At 46.7% G+C, this 19,907-nt stretch overlaps 1 protein-coding gene and 1 long non-coding RNA gene across 2 annotated transcripts; both read right to left on the minus strand.

The window, feature by feature from the left end:
* Positions 1–11,346: 11,346 nt before the first annotated feature.
* Positions 11,347–12,909, minus strand: LOC136446246 (uncharacterized). The gene is made up of 3 exons (XR_010757538.1): positions 12,571–12,909; positions 11,875–11,965; positions 11,347–11,561 (listed from the first exon to the last, which is right to left on the minus strand). It is a non-coding gene; the product is annotated as an uncharacterized lncRNA (long non-coding RNA).
* Positions 12,910–13,818: 909 nt separating this feature from the next.
* LOC136446239 (uncharacterized) lies at positions 13,819–19,835 on the minus strand. The gene is made up of 7 exons (XM_066444579.1): positions 19,716–19,835; positions 17,865–18,032; positions 17,322–17,381; positions 16,848–17,035; positions 16,439–16,586; positions 15,776–15,848; positions 13,819–14,995 (listed from the first exon to the last, which is right to left on the minus strand). The coding sequence occupies exons 2-7, from the start codon at positions 18,027–18,029 to the stop codon at positions 14,823–14,825; spliced, it is 807 nt and encodes a 268-aa protein (XP_066300676.1). The 5' UTR covers positions 18,030–18,032; positions 19,716–19,835; the 3' UTR covers positions 13,819–14,822.
* Between the last annotated feature and the right edge of the window lie 72 nt (positions 19,836–19,907).

Raw genomic sequence — 19,907 nt, forward strand, 5'->3', positions numbered from 1 at the left:
TATACGCTACAATTCGGGTTACATACGCTACAGGTCGGGGTACATACGCTACAAGTCGGAATACATACTCTACAGGTCGGGGTACATACGATACAGGTCGGGGTACATACGCTACAAGTCGGGGTACATACGCTACAGTTTGGGGTACGTACGCTACAGGCCGGGGTACATACGCTACAAGTCGGGGTACATACGCTACAGGTCGGGGTACGTCCGCTACAAGTCGGGGTACATACGCTACAGGTCGGGGTACGTCCGCTACAAGTCGGGGTACATACGCTACAGGTCGGGGTACATACGCTACACGTCGGGGTACATACTCCACAAGTCTGGGTAGTTGATTAGTAACAATATTCCTTACAGCCTACATTCGAGAAACCAACACTAACTAATCATACATTTATACAATTACCAAGAAGCGAGAAGAGGCCGAAAGTACTATAGTATTATACTAGACGTTTATATGCATATATATGATTATTAACAGTTAGTAAAAGATGCTGAACTCTTTGTACATTTAATAACATCCTCTGAAAACATTATACAGCAAAAACTGCGAATTCGTACATAAGGCCACAGCAAGTAAATTTTATGGATGACATCAGCGCGCTCATTAATTTTCGCCTGATTTTGAAAAAAAAAAAAGATTTTTTTACCCTTCGGCAATGGTCAACATACCGAAAATAATACAATTTGTCGCAAACTACAGTCAGTTCTATCGCAAAAACGTTCTAGATGCCATAAAAAGGCATTTGAAAATGTAAGAATTGTGAAAACTCCGTACAAGTGCATTGTACAATTATTGTGTATGCAAGCTGTAACAAGATTGCTCTTGTCAAACTTGTAATGTAGTGTGTAATTTCTGTGCCATTATTATCAACAACGTGAAATACGATGTGCTGTTCTTGAATGAAGTGAACTACTAACAAAATCAAAATTTCATTGCCCTCCAATGATATGTCCGACAAAGGCTCTGTGTTGTGCAACTGCTTGATATGATCCAGCAACGTTGAGGCTCAATTGCTCGCATTTGATGGCATGTGCTGACACAGTGTTTCATATGAATACCCAGTTGAATATAGTTGCTGCCCAGGTGTTGCATTGCATATGAATGCCCATGATGGTATGACATGTTTACTATTGAATCAAGGTGGTCTTATATTATAGATGAAACATCATTGGTTGAATTCAGGAACAAAAGACCTGTTGGTCGTGATATCATATTTTGCTGCCGCAAGTCTTGTTTAACAAGATTCATGATCTCAAAATTTGAAAATATAGGAATCTTGTTTTTTTTACCCGCCTTGTTTTTTTTCGCCCTATCTCATTAATTTTGGAGTCTGCGGAGGATGTCATCCATAAAATTTACTTGCTGTGGCCTGAGTTGTTTTAAGAGGAGGAAAGAGACATGTTAACAATACTTTTAAAGATAGTGTAAAGGTCGAATAGTTGAAGCCGCCACCCCCCGGGCGGAGAGTGGTACGACCCAGAAAGGAGAGATTCTTTGTTCTATGTTGTGTTCCTGATTACAGACCTTCTTCCCGTCACATTCGTCTCCTATCGTCTTTGACTACCATGATTGGAGTCTTACACTGATGGCAGCGGTGTTCGAACCTTCTCCGTCGATGCACCACTAATCTTACTCGTTCCTGCCGGAAAAATCGCTCCCCGCAGCTCCGTCTGGCCGATGCCCCCCTCCCCCCCGAACCACGTGCGTTCTGTACGCTTCCCAGCAGAAGGTAGGCTACTGCCACATTCCCGTTCGTCCGTAGCTTGGGCTATCTCGTCGTATGACATCGACTAACAATCCGGGGGAATTTGTCATTGACTCTGAAGTTTCGTTTCCTCATTATAACCCGATGACATCTCTAGTGGCTTCGCCTACTCAGGCGGGTCTCACACAGCGGTTCCCCGGACCAGCTTTAACCGCTCCTACGCCTTCAGGTGCTACAGTCCAGCAACCAACACCACCTAGTACATCGTTAGAATTAGGTGCCACATTCCAACAACCACCACCACCTGATATGTCTTCAGATGCTACATACCTACTACCACCACCTAGTACATCTCCAAGTGCCACATTCCAACAACCACCACCACCCGGTACTTCGGCAGGTGCTACCTACCAACCACCACCACCCGGTACTTCGGCAGGTGCTACATACCAACCACCACCACCCGGTACTTCGGCAGGTACTACCTACCAACCACCACCACCCGGTACTTCGGCAGGTGCTACATACCAACCACCACCACCCGGTACTTCGGCAGGTGCTACATACCAACTATCACCACCCGGTACAGCTCCAGGTGCCACATTCAAACAACCACCACCACCCGGTACGTCCGCAGGTGCTACATACCAACTACCACCACCCGGTATGTCGTCAGGTGCTACATGGAAACAACCACCACCACCCGCACCACAGACAGGTTCCGGGCCCGTTCCAGCTACCCCAGTACACCTCAAAACGCACCTACCAGCGCACTTCCTTGGCAAGGGGGAGGAAGACTTCCATGTCTGGCTTGGTAAATTTGAGGTTTACGCAGACGCCCATCAGTACACCCCTGACGTACGAGCACGTATCCTCCCCACCTTCCTGGATGGACCTGCATTAACATACTTCCAGAGCCTCCAACAGGACATCCGCCGCGATTACACCAACCTCCTCGGGATGCTGTCACATGCCTTTTCTCAAGACAGGTTTACGTTCAGTTTCCAACAATCCCTAGCGCAACGGAAACGCCAACCTGGTGAGTCATTCATCGTATTCGCAGCAGAACTAGAAGAACTGGTCCGGCGTGCATACGCTACAACGCATCAAAACGCGTCAAAACGCTACAACGAGCCAGCCATCAAGGGGGTTGCCCTCCAATACTTTACACAAGGCATTGATGCTGCCACGCGCCTCCGAGTGATGGAGCGAAACCCTGCCACCATCGAAGAGGCTGCAGAGATTGCCACCCTCTACGAGCAAGCAGTGGCCGCCTCTGCCCCGCGGGAAACTCGCGAGCAACCGGTGAATGCCGTCCAGCGAGACGATTTGCACACAGCCGTGGCCAACCTGACCGAGCAGGTCTCTATCCTCACCAACCTGTTCCGAAGCCAGCATCTGTCCCCAGCACCCAGGCCCTACTACGAAGTCCGCTCCGGTTCCACCTCACCTTTCCGCCAACCGCCTGCCGATCGTTCCCGCTCGCCGTACCGTAACGGTTCCTTCGCCAACAGCCGTTCACGTTCACCATACCGCGGAACTACCGACACTCGTGCCCGTTCCCCATCTCACCCATCGGACAATGTCCGCCCCAACTCCCCGTACCGTCACTCCACTGACTCGGGTTCTCGCTCGCCATACCGCCAGCCGTCTTCAGACCGCCCCAACTCCCCGTACCGTCACTCCACTGACTCGCGGTCTCGCTCTCCATACCGCCAGCCGTCTTCAGACCGCAACCACTCCCGCTCACCTTCCAGATCAGTCCGTTTTGCTGACCAGGGAAACGACCTTCCTCTGATGCCGCGGGCCGGGCATCAGTAGACCAACCGCAGGCCCCCTCACAGCACCCCTCCCACCGATTTCCGCCCACATCCCACATTTCCGCCATCTTGGAGGGGTCAGCCACGAACACACTTATTGACACAGGATCAGCCATTTCCCTCATTAGCGAACAACTGTATAACTCCATCCCCCATCTGCGGTGTCGTCCCCTGATGAAGCAATTTACTCCGGCGCGGTCAGTCACCGGTCAAGTGTTGGACACTATTGGAGTTATTGACCTACACATCCACCTGGGCGACCGTGAAGCAACTCATCCCGTCCATGTCGTCCGTGATGCAGATCAACCTGCCCTCCTCGGTTGGGACTTCTGCGTTTCCCAACAGGCCATCCTTGATGCTGGCAGGGGTACACTGACTATCGGAGGACAACCCCTACCACTCCTAACGTCATCTCAGCTGCTTCCTACAGTTTGCCATGCCGCTGTATGTCGCACCACCTTAGTGCCCCCGCATTCCGTCATGGCGATACCGGTCCGCCTCACACCCGGAATGGCGACACGCCCCATCCCTAATGACTACGCTGGTTTATTAGAACCACGCCCCTACACCGACAAAGGGTTCGCCATTGCCAGAACTGTCGCCACAGTCAACAACTCTGAAACCGTTTGTGAGGTGACCAACACATCAGATGAACCTGTCACGCTGAAAGCAGCCATGCCACTGGGATCCTTCCTGCCATTAGACGATGATGACATCGCCGAACGAGATCCTTTGGCCAGCACCACTCCTCCCAGTGTCGACACCACCCACCTTTCCCCGGATGAGGCGTGCCAACTCTCTGACCTCCTCCAGCGTTATTCTGACGTTTTCAGTCGTCATCCAGGGGACAGAGGTCGCACGTCCCTCGCTCAACACCGCATACTTACCCATGATGACCGGCCAATTAAACAACGACCACACAGAATGCCCATCCACCGCCAGGCCGAGGTACAACGCCAAGTCGCGGAGATGCTGGATGCGGGTGTGGTCGAGCCCAGTCAAAGCCCATGGGCCGCACCCGTAGTCCTGGTCCGAAAGAAAAATGGCACCCATCGATTCTGTGTCGACTACCGAAAATTGAACCACGCAACAGTCAAGGATGCTCATCCCCTTCCCCGGACGGACGACACCATCGATGCCCTGTCGGGCTCAGCATACTTCACAACATTGGACATGACGGCCGGTTACTGGCAGGTCCCCGTCCATCCGGACGATCGTGAGAAGACGGCCTTCACCACCGGCCGTGGCCTGTACCAATTCACAGTCATGGCGTTCGGCCTCACGAACGCGCCATCGACATTTCAGCGGTTAATGGAACTCCTCCTGGCGGGATTAGACTGGAGGTCATGTCTAGCCTACCTTGATGACATTATCCTCTTTTCGCGCACCTTCGAGGATCATCTCACGGTCCTGGAGGAAGTTCTTTCCCGATTCCGCTCTGCCAACTTGAAACTCAACGCCGAGAAGTGCAAGTTTGCGCAGCCAAAAGTCCACTTCCTTGGCCACGTGGTTTCCCGACATGGCGTCCAACCCGATCCAACCAACACGGACAAAGTCCGCAATTGGCCTACCCCTACCTCAATCGCTCACGTAAGATCCTTCTTAGGGCTGGCGTCCTACTATCGGAAATTCGTACGCCACTTCGCCAAGATTGCCGAGCCTCTGCACGTCCTGACAAGAAAGGGCTCATCCTTTTCCTGGTCTTCAGATTGTCAGGCAGCCTTCGAGACCCTACGGGAAGCGTTGACGTCTCCACCGATCTTGGCATACCCAGATTTCAGCCGACCATTTACGCTACACACTGATGCGTCGGATTCCGCAGTTGGAGCAGTGCTATCCCAGACCTCCGACCATGGCGAACAAGTGGTCGCATACGCCAGTTGTACGCTCACTGCACAAGGGAGGCGATGGGCTACATTCGACCGGGAGATGTGGGCCGTCGTGTGGAGTATCCGTCACTTCCGCACCTACCTCGCGGGACGGCGCTTTACTGTCATGACTGACCACAAGCCCTTACTCGGGTGGTCCAACAACCTCACTACGCACGATCCAACAGGACGGCGTTCTAGATGGGCTGTGGAACTGTCTACATACGAGTTCGACCTTACCTACCGTGCGGGAAAAGCCAACAGCAACGCCGATGCTCTCTCGCGCCTGCCCGCGTCAGTGGCTACTGTCGACCAACCACCGACCCTACCCCAAGATCCTTCGGCTGAACAGCCAACAGCGCCACTTGACAACCCTCCTGATGGTCAACTGCCGCCCCCGCCAACGGATCCCCCAGATGAACACTTGTTACCCCATGCCGATGCTCTATCGCGCCTGCCAGCGTCAGTGGCCGCTGTCGACCAACCACCGACCCTACCCCACGATCCTTCGGCCGAACAGCCAACAGGGCCACTTGACGATCCGCCTGATGGTCAACTGCCGCCCCCGCCGACGGATTCCCCCGACGGACACTCGTTACCTCATAAGGTACAACAGGCACAAGAGGCGGATCAGGATATTTCAGAAATCATACAATGGAAGAGACAACGCCAGGGCAGGCCCCCATGGCACACCATCAGTCGACGAGGCCGATCTCTGAAAGCCTTGTGGGACCAGTACCATTCGCTCGTGGTCAAACGCGGTGTCCTGTACCGACGGTGGAAACCCAACGCAAATTGCCACGTGATCTATCAACGGGTGGCACCTGCAAGCCTAAGGCCCGCCATTCTGCAGGAACTACACAATGGCTCTTGCTCGGGACACTTGGGAATCACAAAAACACTGAGAAGGGTATATATCCGCTTCTACTGGCCGGGCATGAACCAAGACGTCAAGAGGTGGTGTCGCGCCTGCCAACATTGTGCCACAAGGACAGCACCGACACCCTCAGCTCGAGCACCTCTGAAACCCATTCGGGCCGATGGCCCGTTCAAGAAGGTGGCCATGGACTTGACCGAACTTCCGAAATCAAAAAAGGGAAATCGGTACTGCCTAGTGTTACAGGACTTCTTCACTAAATATGCTAACGCCTATGCTATTCCGCGCCAAGATGCCCCTACAGTGGCTCAAGTCCTCTTTACCCACTACATCAGAGAACATGGTGTCCCGTCCTCTCTGCACTCCGACCAAGGTCGTCAGTTCGAGGCAGATTTAATGAAAGAACTGTACGCTGCACTGGGTATCGCCAAAAGCCGCACAACCCCCTACCATCCCCAAGGGGATGGACTAGTGGAGCGCTTCAATCGAACGTTGAAAGCAATGCTCTCGAAGTATGTATCGCCTATGGGCGACGACTGGGACGACCATCTCTCTCATGTTCTACTGGCATATAACACATCTGTGCACGCCTCCACCGGCTACACGCCCTTCCTCCTCGCCCATGGAAGGGAGGCAAATCTTCCCGCTGATGTGATATTTGGCACGACCCCACCGGGAGTGCCGCCCACAACCACGGCAAGGTCGTACGTCAAAACTCTGACAAGCAGTCTTCGCACAGCCTTCGCTCACGCAAGACAAAACATGCAACGAGCAAGCAGTCGCCAGAAAGCTGCATACGACACCACTACGTCCCACAGGCCATACAAGACAGGCGACAAGGTGTGGGTCAACGATCCTACGGCGCTACGCCGAAAACTCAAACCCCGTTGGAAAGGTCCATTTGTAGTCGTGGAACGACTACACTCCGATGGAGAACCGGGGGTTACATACAGGATCAAGGACGCTCGAAGCAACCGCAGGAAAATAGTGCATTATAACAGACTGAAGCCTTGCTACACACTGCCAACCGTGGCGCAGCATCGGGATCGTCAGCCGGTGCCCACCGGCGACGCGCCGACGTCACAACTGGCGTGCGACAGCTTTGAGGACCAAGCTCCTCAACAGGCGACTTCTGTAGGAGACACTAATCAGCACACCACACGGCATGGCCGCCGAGTAACCAGACCATCAAGGTTCGCTGACTGTGTTATGGACTAAAGGCCGCCGCTTAACCTGGACTATGTCAGAGGTATTCTCGTCGACCAGATGCTAGGACTTACAACACTGGGACTTGAGTTCACGAAGCAACCTGTGTTAGATACCAGAACATTCCATGTCAAATTCTATACCTGCTAGAATACAGTTAGAACTGTTTGTCACGGAATTATGTTGTCCACGCATAGTAGTCATGCCAAAGAAAAAGAAGTCGTTAGCTGTTATTAATGTTGGTTATGTTTAAAACAAAGATACAGGATGTTAAAGATACACATAACTTGGTTGAAATTCAGGAGAATTTTATTTTAGATAGGGGGGAAGAGTGTAAAGGTCGAATAGTTGAAGCCGCCACCCCCCGGGCGGAGAGTGGTACGACCCAGAAAGGAGAGATTCTTTGTTCTATGTTGTGTTCCTGATTACAGACCTTCTTCCCGTCACATTCGTCTCCTATCGTCTTTGACTACCATGATTGGAGTCTTACAATAGCATATCATTATATGTTTGATTATTGTGTAATCGATAGATATAGTATAGCACAGATTTGGTTGTTTTGTTTATCTGAATGTCTAAGAACGCTTCATGTAACGATTCTCTACACTGAACACGTTTCATGTGATTTTGAAACTGCTATACTGCATTTAACCCATGTGGGCAGGAACGTGCAAATAAAGATCATTGTCATTAAGATGTGACCTGTGCTTAGCCCAGTGGGGCAAAAATGTACAATAAAGGTCTTCATTTATTCAATATTCGTAATTGACTGTTGATTGAAGTTCCATAGTGCAACCAGCTATAATCTTATTTTCTGTAATAGCAGAAATCGACCAAAATAAGGTGTAAAAATACAGATTTTATTGCTCACCCTCTGGAAATTGAAAAGGATTATATTACTTGTGTCGGAGAGAATTGAGAAATCCTGCCCCTCAAATGTAGTGGAAGACGAAAGTCATTACATCTCATTCTATGATGATAACAGAAGCCAAGTGTTAAACAGAAGCGTCCAAAATATTTTTACTTTCCCCGACCATTACCGACGAATAGAGAACAAGTGCATTCTTACAGTCTACGGCTAAAGTCACCACGTTTTGAGCTCTTAGTCGACGAGTTAGGGAATCGGTGTTAAGTGCCTTTCCCAGGCACCGTGTCCCAGGACCCAGGTAAACAACCTTGGGACCTGCTTGGGATTCGAACTCAGAACCTTTAGATTTAGAAGTAAACAACCCTCAACCAAGGCCGTCTCACACAACTTCACAAGGTCTTTCACCGGCCGTAGCCCTCCAGATATGCATAAAGGCAAGATTTCAAACTAAATTATGTATATTGAAAGAAATCCCGCACGATCAGATACTAGTAGTGCTCAGAATCGAATTCACTTCTCAATCGGTTGATATTGTTTTTAAGTATTGGTCTGGTACAAGCCTTTGTATGATGTTTATATCACTCGTATGAACACTGCGTGTACGTGTATTTATCGACGTGCGTAATAATTAGTCTGATACTATATTCTTTTGTGCTGCGATTGCTCAATATCACTTTGAATGTGTTTTCAACAATCACGCAGTTCACGAAACCATAGCAGACTGGAGTTAGTTGTTTATCCGAATGGGGCGAAGTGAAATGTTGTTGTTGTGGTATTCTATCTCTGATGGTGAGGGTGACTCACGGCAAACGTTACAATTCAGCGCAATTTGGCCATCCGTATATCCGTCACATCGGTGATAGATATCAATCAAGCTCTACGATTTACCTTTAAGGTAGGGTTGTGACTCAAAAATTATTGCCATTATAATAATTTTTATTTTGTTTTGTTATTGAACGAGGGGCAGTCAAAAAGCAATGCAACTGGTTTCATAACAGGCTCATTTTTTTATTAGATTATTTTTAATTTTTAATTTTTATTATTATTTTTATCTATTTACTTGAGACTGAAGCAATAACAAAACGCCGTCTACTATATGGGGAAATACCTTCTAAATCTTTCTATTGAATTTCATTTCAATAGACGGTACGAATGATATGATAGAGTGTGACAAAACCTTGATCCTCGCAGGGCCACACTCCCGCGGAAGCGATGTTTATGTTGTTTTTCTATGGTCATTTTTCTACTCAACAAACATTTGAAGACCCACATCTTTAGTATTATGTGAAGCTTTATTTCTCATTTACATAATAACCGTGTGACGGCAAGGTATAGCATAGGTGGTAGGCCAAGGCATTGTCGTTCAATAGCGCTACCATCATTATTGTTGAAATTTATACCTCATCTCTATAGAATATAATAATATAAAAAATCAATACATCACGTAGACCCAATAGTGCTGGATTCTGTAAGATATGTATTCATACACTGGCATGATGGATTGCATTATGATTGGAGAACCAACTTGAAGATGGATCCGGATTGCATCACCCAAAATAAGCCCACTCTAGATTTCTATATCCACAGAGCTTGAACTGATACCACGTATTTTGTTTACTGTACTGATTAGGCCTCGGAAAAAATGCTAAGGATTTGCACTTGGATGGATGCTTTATAGAATGTACATTTGCAGTGCAGGTAATGTGGCATGTTAGGTAGGCAGCATTTCTTTCAAAATCTTCTCTACCTCATTAGTTAATTAACTATTAGTGGTTTCATTTGATGTTGTTTTAGAAGACGAAAAACGGAGTTACATAACACCGAGTAGCCACCAAAAATTAACAGCATGCAAAAGTGGATGGCATTGAGCTCCTGGCTTCGAGGTGCAACGCACAAGGAAACAGAACTGTCGCAAAAAGAGCAACGTCACGACGATAAAAGTGATGGCAATGTTCCGCCGCCATTGCCACCGAGAAACCTGCCGCCGAAAAAGTGCGAAGACTTGGATCGGCATGGAGGAAGTATCTTGGGATTGACTTCTTGGCCACTTAAACTGGACAACAAAGACGTGGATGGTGGGCATCAGAATGTGCCGCCGCCGTTGCCGACGGGAAAGTCTCGTCATCTTGGCATAAGAGACAAAGAGAAGGCACGAGTGGTTGTACGGAACGAAGAATCAGATAGAAATTCCGAAGACTTGGATCCGCATGGTAGAAGTATATTGGCCTTGGGTTCTTGGCCACTAGAACAGGACAATAAAGATGTGGATGGTAGAACTGTACCACCACCGTTGCCACCAAGAAGGTACGAGAACCTGGATCCGCATGGGGAAAGCGTCTTTGTTCTGAGTTGTAGGTCACAAAGCGCTGCGCCCAAGAAACCCCCGCCTGGCCATCTTGCAAAAATGAAGGAACGCAACACAGAGAAGTCCCCCGCGCCCGAGCAAGCGTGCCAGAAGTATGAAGACATGAATGTCGAGTCTGGCGGTGTAGAGGTGATCCTGGGCTCCGGGTTGAAACGTGCTGTTCCCGATATACCCCCTCCTCGAAAACTCGACATGGGAGACAAAGTGTAAAAATGGAAAAAAAGAAGACAAAGAAAACGAAGTGGAGGAAGTCGTCGGCCACAGTTTGCTCTCACTTCGCCAACTTAACACGGGGGACCCCCTGGTCGTGTGGCCAGAGCGCAATGAAGAGCTACCCGCTATTTACAGCACATCGGATGAGGCGCACAGAATGGAATCCAATGAAAGCCCTCCTCACAAATTTGCAGAAACAGAGGAGGTACACAGTGAAGCACAATCAAAGAAAGAAAATGATGAAGAATTTGATGACAGAAAAGTCCCGACATCGAGCTCTTGGCCAAAAAAGCAATATGTGGATGGAAGGAATGAAGGATTGAATAGGAAGTATGAAGACGTTGATCCGCATGGTTACAGTATCTTTGCACTGAGTTCTAGTCCAAAGAAACAAGGCGGTGAAGATGTGGAAGAGTTCAAATCAAACTTTAAGGGTAAATGCTAGGGAAAGCTTGGATTACCAGCAGTCCGCTCCAGACAGGCGCGCTGACGTAATGCGCCATGGTTTCTGAGTTTCGGGCGCCGAAGTTGATGTCTGCAGCGACACCTAGCAGAACACTAAGGGGACCCAGGGCGACCAGGGTCCAGCCCAGCCCGCGGACCGCTCTGGGATCGTATGCCGCCATCCCCTGCACGAACAAACAAAGAAACAAACAAACACATTACAAGTCTGTATCACAGCAATGAGGAAGCTCAGGGTCCAAAACGTTTGGGTCGCCTGACGTTCAAGATCAAGGTTCCCCACTTTCACCGTTAGGCCATTCAGACGTCATGCTATGAACCTCAGATGACTCAGATCGATGCGAGATTAAACCGCATAAAATGATCCCCGATCTAACAGAGTAGTATTCTATTCGCGCGACCAAAATAGGTCAAATAGCACAGAAATACGTACAAAACTAAAATCAAGCCACAAATCTGCAGCAAAACTGTGCAAATCACCCAGTCTGCACTGGCGACTCTCAAAAGCTCTGGCCTGCCGCAACCACCCCACAGGATGTAAAGAGAGAGTCATGGCCGTATGTCTCACTGGCTGAAGGACGAAGGGAATATAGAGTGAGTAAACTACGTGTCCCACATGACCGGCCCTGAACCATTGACCTTTCTCTGGCAGCAGATATTTCTTATAATAGCCGTCAGCTTGGTAACTAAATCCCACACCGTTTAATCTCCTGGCGTGCGCTTGATATATTGAAAATCAATTACGCAAAATAGAACGGCTTTGTAGATCTTCACATGTGTATTTTCATCCTTTCCACGCTATAACTATGACATAAACAACGATCAGCACAAAAAATCACTTAGTCCAGTCTCTACCAGTATTTAAATTAACTAACTGATTGAAAGAGATGAAAAAAATTATCCAAATTTGCCAGCGTTTGTTCGCGTAGTTATGCTACCCTTACCGCAGGCCCACTATCCTGGCCATTATCTATTTGTCTATTATTGCCTAATATTCTACTCTCCATAACACCGTAGGATTATATAAGGCCTAGTGGACGCCGGCAAAGAAACCCCAACTCCGGCCCCCACGAGCACTCGCATTTAGGGTACATCTCATCTTTAATAGATCCTCTTCGCACGTTTTGTAGCCCACAGTCATCAGTGATGCAAAATGATATCAAACGTATCACTCACCAGCAATCGATGGTTTCGGGCGGATTGAACGTCGAAAGTGGCCGTAAACAACGAGATAATCGGCGATATCAGCGCTCAGACCGTGAGATGGAGCACGCTGGCCTATGAAGGGTTGTTATTGTTTCAACCGGAAGCAGACGTCATTTCCGGTAGGATCTAGGAGGGCAGGCCTGATTTTGGATGGGGTTCAAGGTTTCCGACCCTGTCCTCTGGTAACCTCCAGGAGGTGGCATTTCGTTTCAAGCGGGATAGTTTGTATGTGTACGGAATGAATAAATGCAATTACAAAAGGATATAGAATACATTTGTGTTGGTAGGTTGCAATTGACTTTGGTGAAGGTGGGAAAGACTGTCAGTGGATGTATGGAAATATGTGGATGACATGTCTCATGCCGAGGTCAGACTTGCAACACATCCTCCAAAACGGCACAGACTGATCTTGGCAAACTCGTCAGTTGAACTGACAAGAACTATCAATGCAACGGTAAGGTGATGGTTATCTGTTTTCAGCGAAACCCGCTACAAACACCGATACTGTTTGTTGGTACATCTGAACTTGAGGTGGTACCTGTGGCCAAAGTTCTGGAAGTAATCATCTGAGCCAACTTGAAGTGGACTTTCAATGTGACAATTTATGTCAATACAGCAAACCGTAGATTGTACATGCTTAGGTGTCTGAGAAAACACGGTCTTGACAGGGATGATTTAGTACTGGTGTTGTATGTAGGATTTGTGCGGCCTACTCTCGAATATACCCATAACAGCACAACAGACATGTAAGATAGAACAGGTTCGAATTATTCAAGTAAGAGCTTGTAAAATCATTATGGGTCGTTTGTACATTGACAACAGCTCTGCCCACGGCCACCGTACGTGTGGTTTAACCCGACCTGTCACTAGATTGGGTACACCCACGCAAAGGCGAGTAACATGGTTGGGAGCCGTTAGAAACTCGTACAGTCAGTTTATATGTCGTACACCTCGATTCATGAAAACTGACACGGTGACTTCAGTGCCATACTGCTTTAAGGGATCTTAAGGTCCTGAACGCTTTGTAGGGATGCCAGGCAATGACTTTTATTTGTAAATAGCGCGTTAAGTTTCAATCCTCCCAGATTATCTAAGTATGTGCATTGTACACTGCAATTTAGCCCTGGAGCGAAATGTACGACTATGCACATTTTAGTGTGTTATGTATCTAATAAACCACTTCAATAAAGATAATACGAATAAAGATAATACGAGTGGTTGCCATAGAAAAAACACTTCAATCGTCATATGATATCATCTATTGAAATTAGAGACTTAATCGAATTGTCAGACCCTATAGCAGCTCCATCTGGAACAGGATAAGTAGAATTCTAGAAACTAGGGCATTTGTCACCGCACAAATAATGATGGGAACGACTAGAATAAAGGATGCGTCAAGCAATAATAAACACCTAAATTCACAAAGATACAATAAAAACCAGCAAAAAAAAACAACAAAAGCTATTGTATAAGATTTCTGTGAGCACTGGGTCAAAGTTCGGTAAAGAGAAGGTTGGTGTGCCTTGATGTAGATAGCCTCCTATACTCCTCTCACAAACAGGCAGGAGAACATTGCCGTCACCTTTGTACACCGAGTCACTGAATGACGTATTCATGCGGAGTGTTTTCCCTTTCCTTTTCAATAATTCCCCAGATGTGGTTAGAGATCTGCTTAGAGTTTACTATATCATAAATGATTTGTCCCTTAAGTCACACATGGCCATGTACAAAAAACACAAACAAAACTAATTCGCGAGGTGTACTTCTTTATGGCATACTCTCATACATAATCTTATTAGTAGGTGAAGTATACGCTTGATATATGAACTTTTATCAATGCTTATTTAACATCCTGTTCCCTTGCCGCTTTGCCAATGGTATAGGAGTCAATATATTTTTATTAGTAAAAAATAGAAGACATCTGTACGTGCATATAGGATCCGTCCTGTCTTTCTTCTATTATTTATAAATAGATAAATTGCAACATTTCAAATATGGCAATCTCGGACATATGTCAGTTGATTGCAGGTGCCATGAAAATATAGCCTTATATTCTTAACAGCAATGTTAGAAATTTGGATCCTCAAATTCAGTCCGTTATAACGTCGTTTGTACGCATTCGATATAAGATTTCCTCATGCAACAACCTAGGGCGCCGCCATCTTTCTACATCCTGGTACTTCATGACGTCATCCGGACGGGATAGTCGCCATCTTTATTTTTCACACGGAATCGGCAGGTATTGGACCTTTCTTCTCTTCGTGAGCACCTGGTGCTACACTTGGATCCACCTGATAGACAGGTGGCGCTTGGGCCGCATAATACATCTGGACTGGTGCACCTGCAACACCCGGATTCTGGGCGACGAACATCTGCGGTTGGTTCCCCTGGACACCTGGAGTTGCAAGGTAGTAAAAGAAACCACTTTGAGTTGTGAAGTTTTAGGGAGAAAATAGAAACGCAAAAAGATCTGAATGCAACAAATTTTCCAGTTTCGATACAAAATCAAACTCTATTCCACAACAAATTTGTAACGGATGCAATGTATGGCATATTGCTGAATAGTACTATACAACACTAGTCTATTTATAGAGAACAGGAACTACATAATTCATTTAAAGCATGGTGATCAAAATGCGTAGGAGACATAGTGTACACTACAAATTTGTATCTTAGATAATGCAATCTCATTTGCGAAGGGCGTTAGATGTATATGTCAATCTGAAAGTGACAAGACAATGTAAATCTAGATTTGAAGCAATCAAGATCAATAAAGAGACTAAATGTAGAAGTAGAAATCAAAACATCTGCAACAAAGATCCCAAGGCAATTTTCACCTCTTTAGGCCCAAATCTACTTCATGTTCAAGGGTTATTGGTGCTTGACAACATTGATGTATATCATACACTACGTATAAGAATCTCTGTATATATATAAATACTCTGCTTTTGAGGACGCATCTGTAAGCAGCGACACCTACCTGCAGTGCAGAATTGTCTCGAGGAAGGTGACAGACGGTCTCAAAAACAACGGTTGAATAAAACACTTTGATGTGAACATAGAGTATTTTATTCAGTGACTCACCAAGCTGATGAAACGATTCACGGATATATATTATCTTAATCCGTAGGTAAAGTACATAAAAAAAATACGTATAACACTGCCGGTTACAAACCCGGAGTTCCCTGCATGATCACAACGTTTCCCTGCGCTCCATCCGGGACTGGACCTGCCGCGTAGATAACTGTCTGTAGTAAAAAAAAACGAACAAATAAATAAACATTACAATCTTTCTATAGTTCTATGTCTCGTTTTTCCCTTGTTGTTCATTAAAAAACGACAGGGAAAACACTTGTAAGCGGGAACCTGATATAAAAGGTGTTTTGAATATCGAAAAAGCATAGCATAATACAAAGACATATATCCGGCTAAAGCATAGCATAGTTTTCTTACTATCTAAAATAATGCATTCTGTCCCAGTTTGGCATGATTATGCAAAATAAACGTCTGTTGTTATTGTCATTAAAGGCGTTTCAAAGAGCTTCATAAAACTATCATAGTGTATACATCAACTACATGTTCTGTGTTTGCAGCCAATATGCACAAGTGGTAGCCTTCCAGGCATTTAACTGATCACGTTTCAGAAAAGTCACGTGAACGAAGCAGTGGGTGACAGTCGTTGTCTGAGTAAGGTCAAAAATTCGGTGAGTGTAATTTTTTTTTTGTTCAGTGACTATAACGGATCTGCGAATAATTTTGAAGTCGCCGTGTATAAAATACATCACCAAAAGTTCTAACGTTGGATATCATTCATTGATGTCTTATCTGCAGTACCGACCTGTCCCGCCCCACGTCGCATGGTGCACAGTCCGCAGCAGCTCAAGATGGAGACCACGAACCCCAGGATGAGCTCCACCACAGCTAAGAGGATGTTGACGGCGTGAAGACCGATGGCGGCCGGTCGGCAGTCGTAGGTCTTGAAGTGCCTGGCGGGAAATTTTCAACCGTAAATATTAAATGGTTTAATCATTATGTTAACAAATTTAACACAGCCTAAGGTTCATCGGGTTGGTAAATCGCTGTATAACGTTCACGGCATTCATAATGATGATCATTCATTGTATTTTCATGAGTGGTGCTTCTAATATGAGCGTTAAGCTTGAGCACGACATCACTGTGTATGTATTCTTTTCTTTGGGTTTCGCAACAAAAAAACACGGATTTGATTGTATAAAAATTCAAAGTACCACACAGAAGGGTCTTCATAGTCAGAAGGGTTTTCCTCGTGACGCTCCTGAGCGGCGTAGTAGGCGGTCCAGTCGTACTGTCGACAGTTATGCACGTAGTGGTTCAGCACGATCCCTAACGCTGCTAAAGCGATGCAGCATATACACGCCAGGATCACAAATATGCCCACCACCATGAACGCCACGATCTGTAAAGGTTAAGTGGAAGAAAATCAGTTGGGAAAGAGGGCTTGAAGTGTCTTATCTACACCGGAACTTTTTTTCAGAAGGACAATATGTTGTTAAAGAAGCGAAAGCAAAGAAAAATACCTCGAATTAAACGAATAACGCATATATTACTCTTTCCCTCTCTCGCCCTCTTTTATACACAAACATAAACACATACAAAGACGCACACGCGCACACACACATTAGACATATGCATACACATACACATAGGGAGTGATGTTATTCTAAGTTGCTTTACTTACTTACCAGGCACTTATTTGTTGGTTTCTTTGCGCTGTAAATACCCAGAATGCCTGTCGTGAGGACCTGTAAAGACAATTCAAAATTAGACAAGATAGTCGACAGTGATTCATGGAAGGGTGATGAAAACAAACTCTGTTTTAATTGACGAGTGATGACAGTTTGAGTTTAAGGTTAAAGTTTAAGGTTAAAGGTCAACAGTCCGCTCTAGAGATCGAACATTGGGGAAATGTTCCAATGTTTTCTTGAGGGGGGGTGGATTTGAAAGGTCAAGGTTACGGTTAAAGGTTAGAGAGAGCAAAAATTGTCAACAGCCGGATCTAGACCGAAGTATTGATGAAAGTTCCTAAGGTTTTCAAGCTGCTCAAGTTTTTCGGAAGGATAGAGTTGAAAGGTCAAGGTTAAGGTTAAAGGTAAGTGGAGAGGTTGGGGGGGGGGGGGGGGGGGGGTCGCAGTGGCGGTGTCTCTCTCCCCCTAGATGTCCAAATCGCTGCCATTACTCTATCCTCCCCGAACGAAGCCTGTGCTTGGAGAAAAATCCAAACCTACCAGCAGTCCGCTCCAGACAGGCGCGCTGACGTAGTGTCCCAAGGTTCCTAAGCCACGGGCGCCGAAGCTGATGTCGGCAGCGACACCTAGCAGGACGCTGAGGGAGCCCAGGGCGACCAGGGTCCAGCCCAGCCCGCGGACCGCTCTGGGTTCGTACGCCGCCATCTGCTGAGCGATAAACAATCAAAGAAACAAATTACAAGCCTGTAACAGCAATATATAGTGACCAGGGTCAGACACGGCCCACTTTTGGGTTTGGACGAAATGGTCCTTACTAGGGGTGGGTACCGGTACCGTGTACCGGTACAAAACCGGTATTTCTTAATGGACCGGTCCAAAAAAACCGGTCCGTAAAAAATCAGTGGACCGGCCTATGGACCGATTAGAAAATTCATAGTACCAGGCTACCAGCAGGCGGCCACATAGCTGGTCTAAGAAAATACAAAACAGCAGATTTAACGAGTCGTTTTCGAAGACGATAGCTGTGAATCATCTAGAAACACTTAAAGGATGAGTAAACAGACGGCGAGGAGAGTATAGTTATAATTTTGAGACAAAGTGCAAACCTAAGAAATTATATCGTTCCAGACATGACGTTTGGAGACTTTTACGTGTGTCCTGCTCTCCGAAATATGATGTACTGCGACAGTACTATAATCAGGTACAGGTACAGGTCCGGACCTGGACCTGACCCGCTGGACCTGGACCTGGACCGGACCTGAATTTTATGTACCGGTACCCACCCCTAGTCCTTACCTGTATAAAAAAAACACACACTTTTTGACAAATTTATAGCACGATGCCCAGTACGACTAAGGTTTAACCAAGTCCAGGGCCGCTCTGATATCGTACGACCTGCTTTCAATACAACAAGCACACAAAAAATCATAACAAGTCTAGATCTATAATCAAAGTCGAATCATAAGAAAGATCAAGATTCTGAAGACAATGGCGATCAGGGTCCAGTCTGTCAAACCTGCGAACCGCTCTTTGCTTGTAGAGCTCGGTTTCTACCTACCAAGGATGTCTGATGTCTTATTTTAACCTCCTTGGTTTCTACTGGCCAAAACTTTTGTTCAGTTTTTTTTCAAAGACGCATCTATTCCGAACACTCCGAGATGCCTCCATTTTCACAGAGACTGCTGGTAAACCTCCCCCACCCCCACTTTCACCGTTCGCCATTGAAAAGTCAAAACCCCATGTTATGAACCACAAATCGATGGCTGATTAAACGGCATTGAACATTCCCGGTCCAGCAGTGTAGTGTTCTATAATTTCGCGCGTCCAAAATAGGCGGAATAGCACAGATATACGTACAAAACTAAAATCAAGCCACGAATCTCAGGCAGGAAAACTGTGCCAATGACCTAGTCTGAGCTGGCTTCTTGGAAACCCTGGCCTAGCAACCACCCTACAGGATATATTATGAGAAAGCCATGGCCGTATGTCTCACTTGGCTGAAAGACGAAGGGAATACATTAAGTACGGCGTACGTGAACTACGTGTCCCCCATGACCGTAGCCTGGAATCCATCCTATTTAGCTTCCGGCCGCTACCCAAGCTCCGCTGCCTGGCCATGGGCTCACTCTCCTGGCAAATCATACACACAATCTTCGCCAAACTCTTCTACCAGTAACGCTACGTTAATACTCGCCATACTCATCCAGTGGCTGTCAACACGTTAATACTACTGGCTCTGAAACGAAACCCCCACCACGGCCCCTACGAGAATCTGCGAGCACTCGCATCTCTGACCCATCTCTGAACTAGTACATGTCATTGTCTTAGATCCGACGACAGTCATTTAGTGATACATATTAAATGTCATTCTATAACATACGTACCACTCACCAGTAATCGATTGTTCCGAGCGGGTTCAACGTTAAGAGGCCGTAAACAAACGAGAGACTTGAAGATAGCAGTGTGACGACGAGATCTGTCAGCTGCAACACGTTGGCCTCTGAAGGGGGTTGTTATTGTTTCAACTGGAAGCCGACGTCATTTCCGGTGGGAGAGTAGGCCTGATTTTGGATGGGGTCCATC

This window comes from Branchiostoma lanceolatum, chromosome 12 (genome assembly GCF_035083965.1).
Source record: "Branchiostoma lanceolatum isolate klBraLanc5 chromosome 12, klBraLanc5.hap2, whole genome shotgun sequence".
In the NCBI taxonomy this organism is placed as follows: Eukaryota; Metazoa; Chordata; class Leptocardii; order Amphioxiformes; family Branchiostomatidae; genus Branchiostoma; species Branchiostoma lanceolatum.

Bases quoted from the DNA above. Each gene is read 5' to 3' on its own strand.
- LOC136446239 (XM_066444579.1), bottom strand. From the start codon at position 18,029: ATGGCGGCGTACGAACCCAGAGCGGTCCGCGGGCTGGGCTGGACCCTG. The intron at 17,036-17,321 runs GTAAGTAAGTAA...TAACCTTTACAG, and splicing joins AACCAACAAATAAGTGCCTG to ATCGTGGCGTTCATGGTGGT. The intron at 16,587-16,847 runs GTACTTTGAATT...ATTTCCCGCCAG, and splicing joins TATGAAGACCCTTCTGTGTG to GCACTTCAAGACCTACGACT.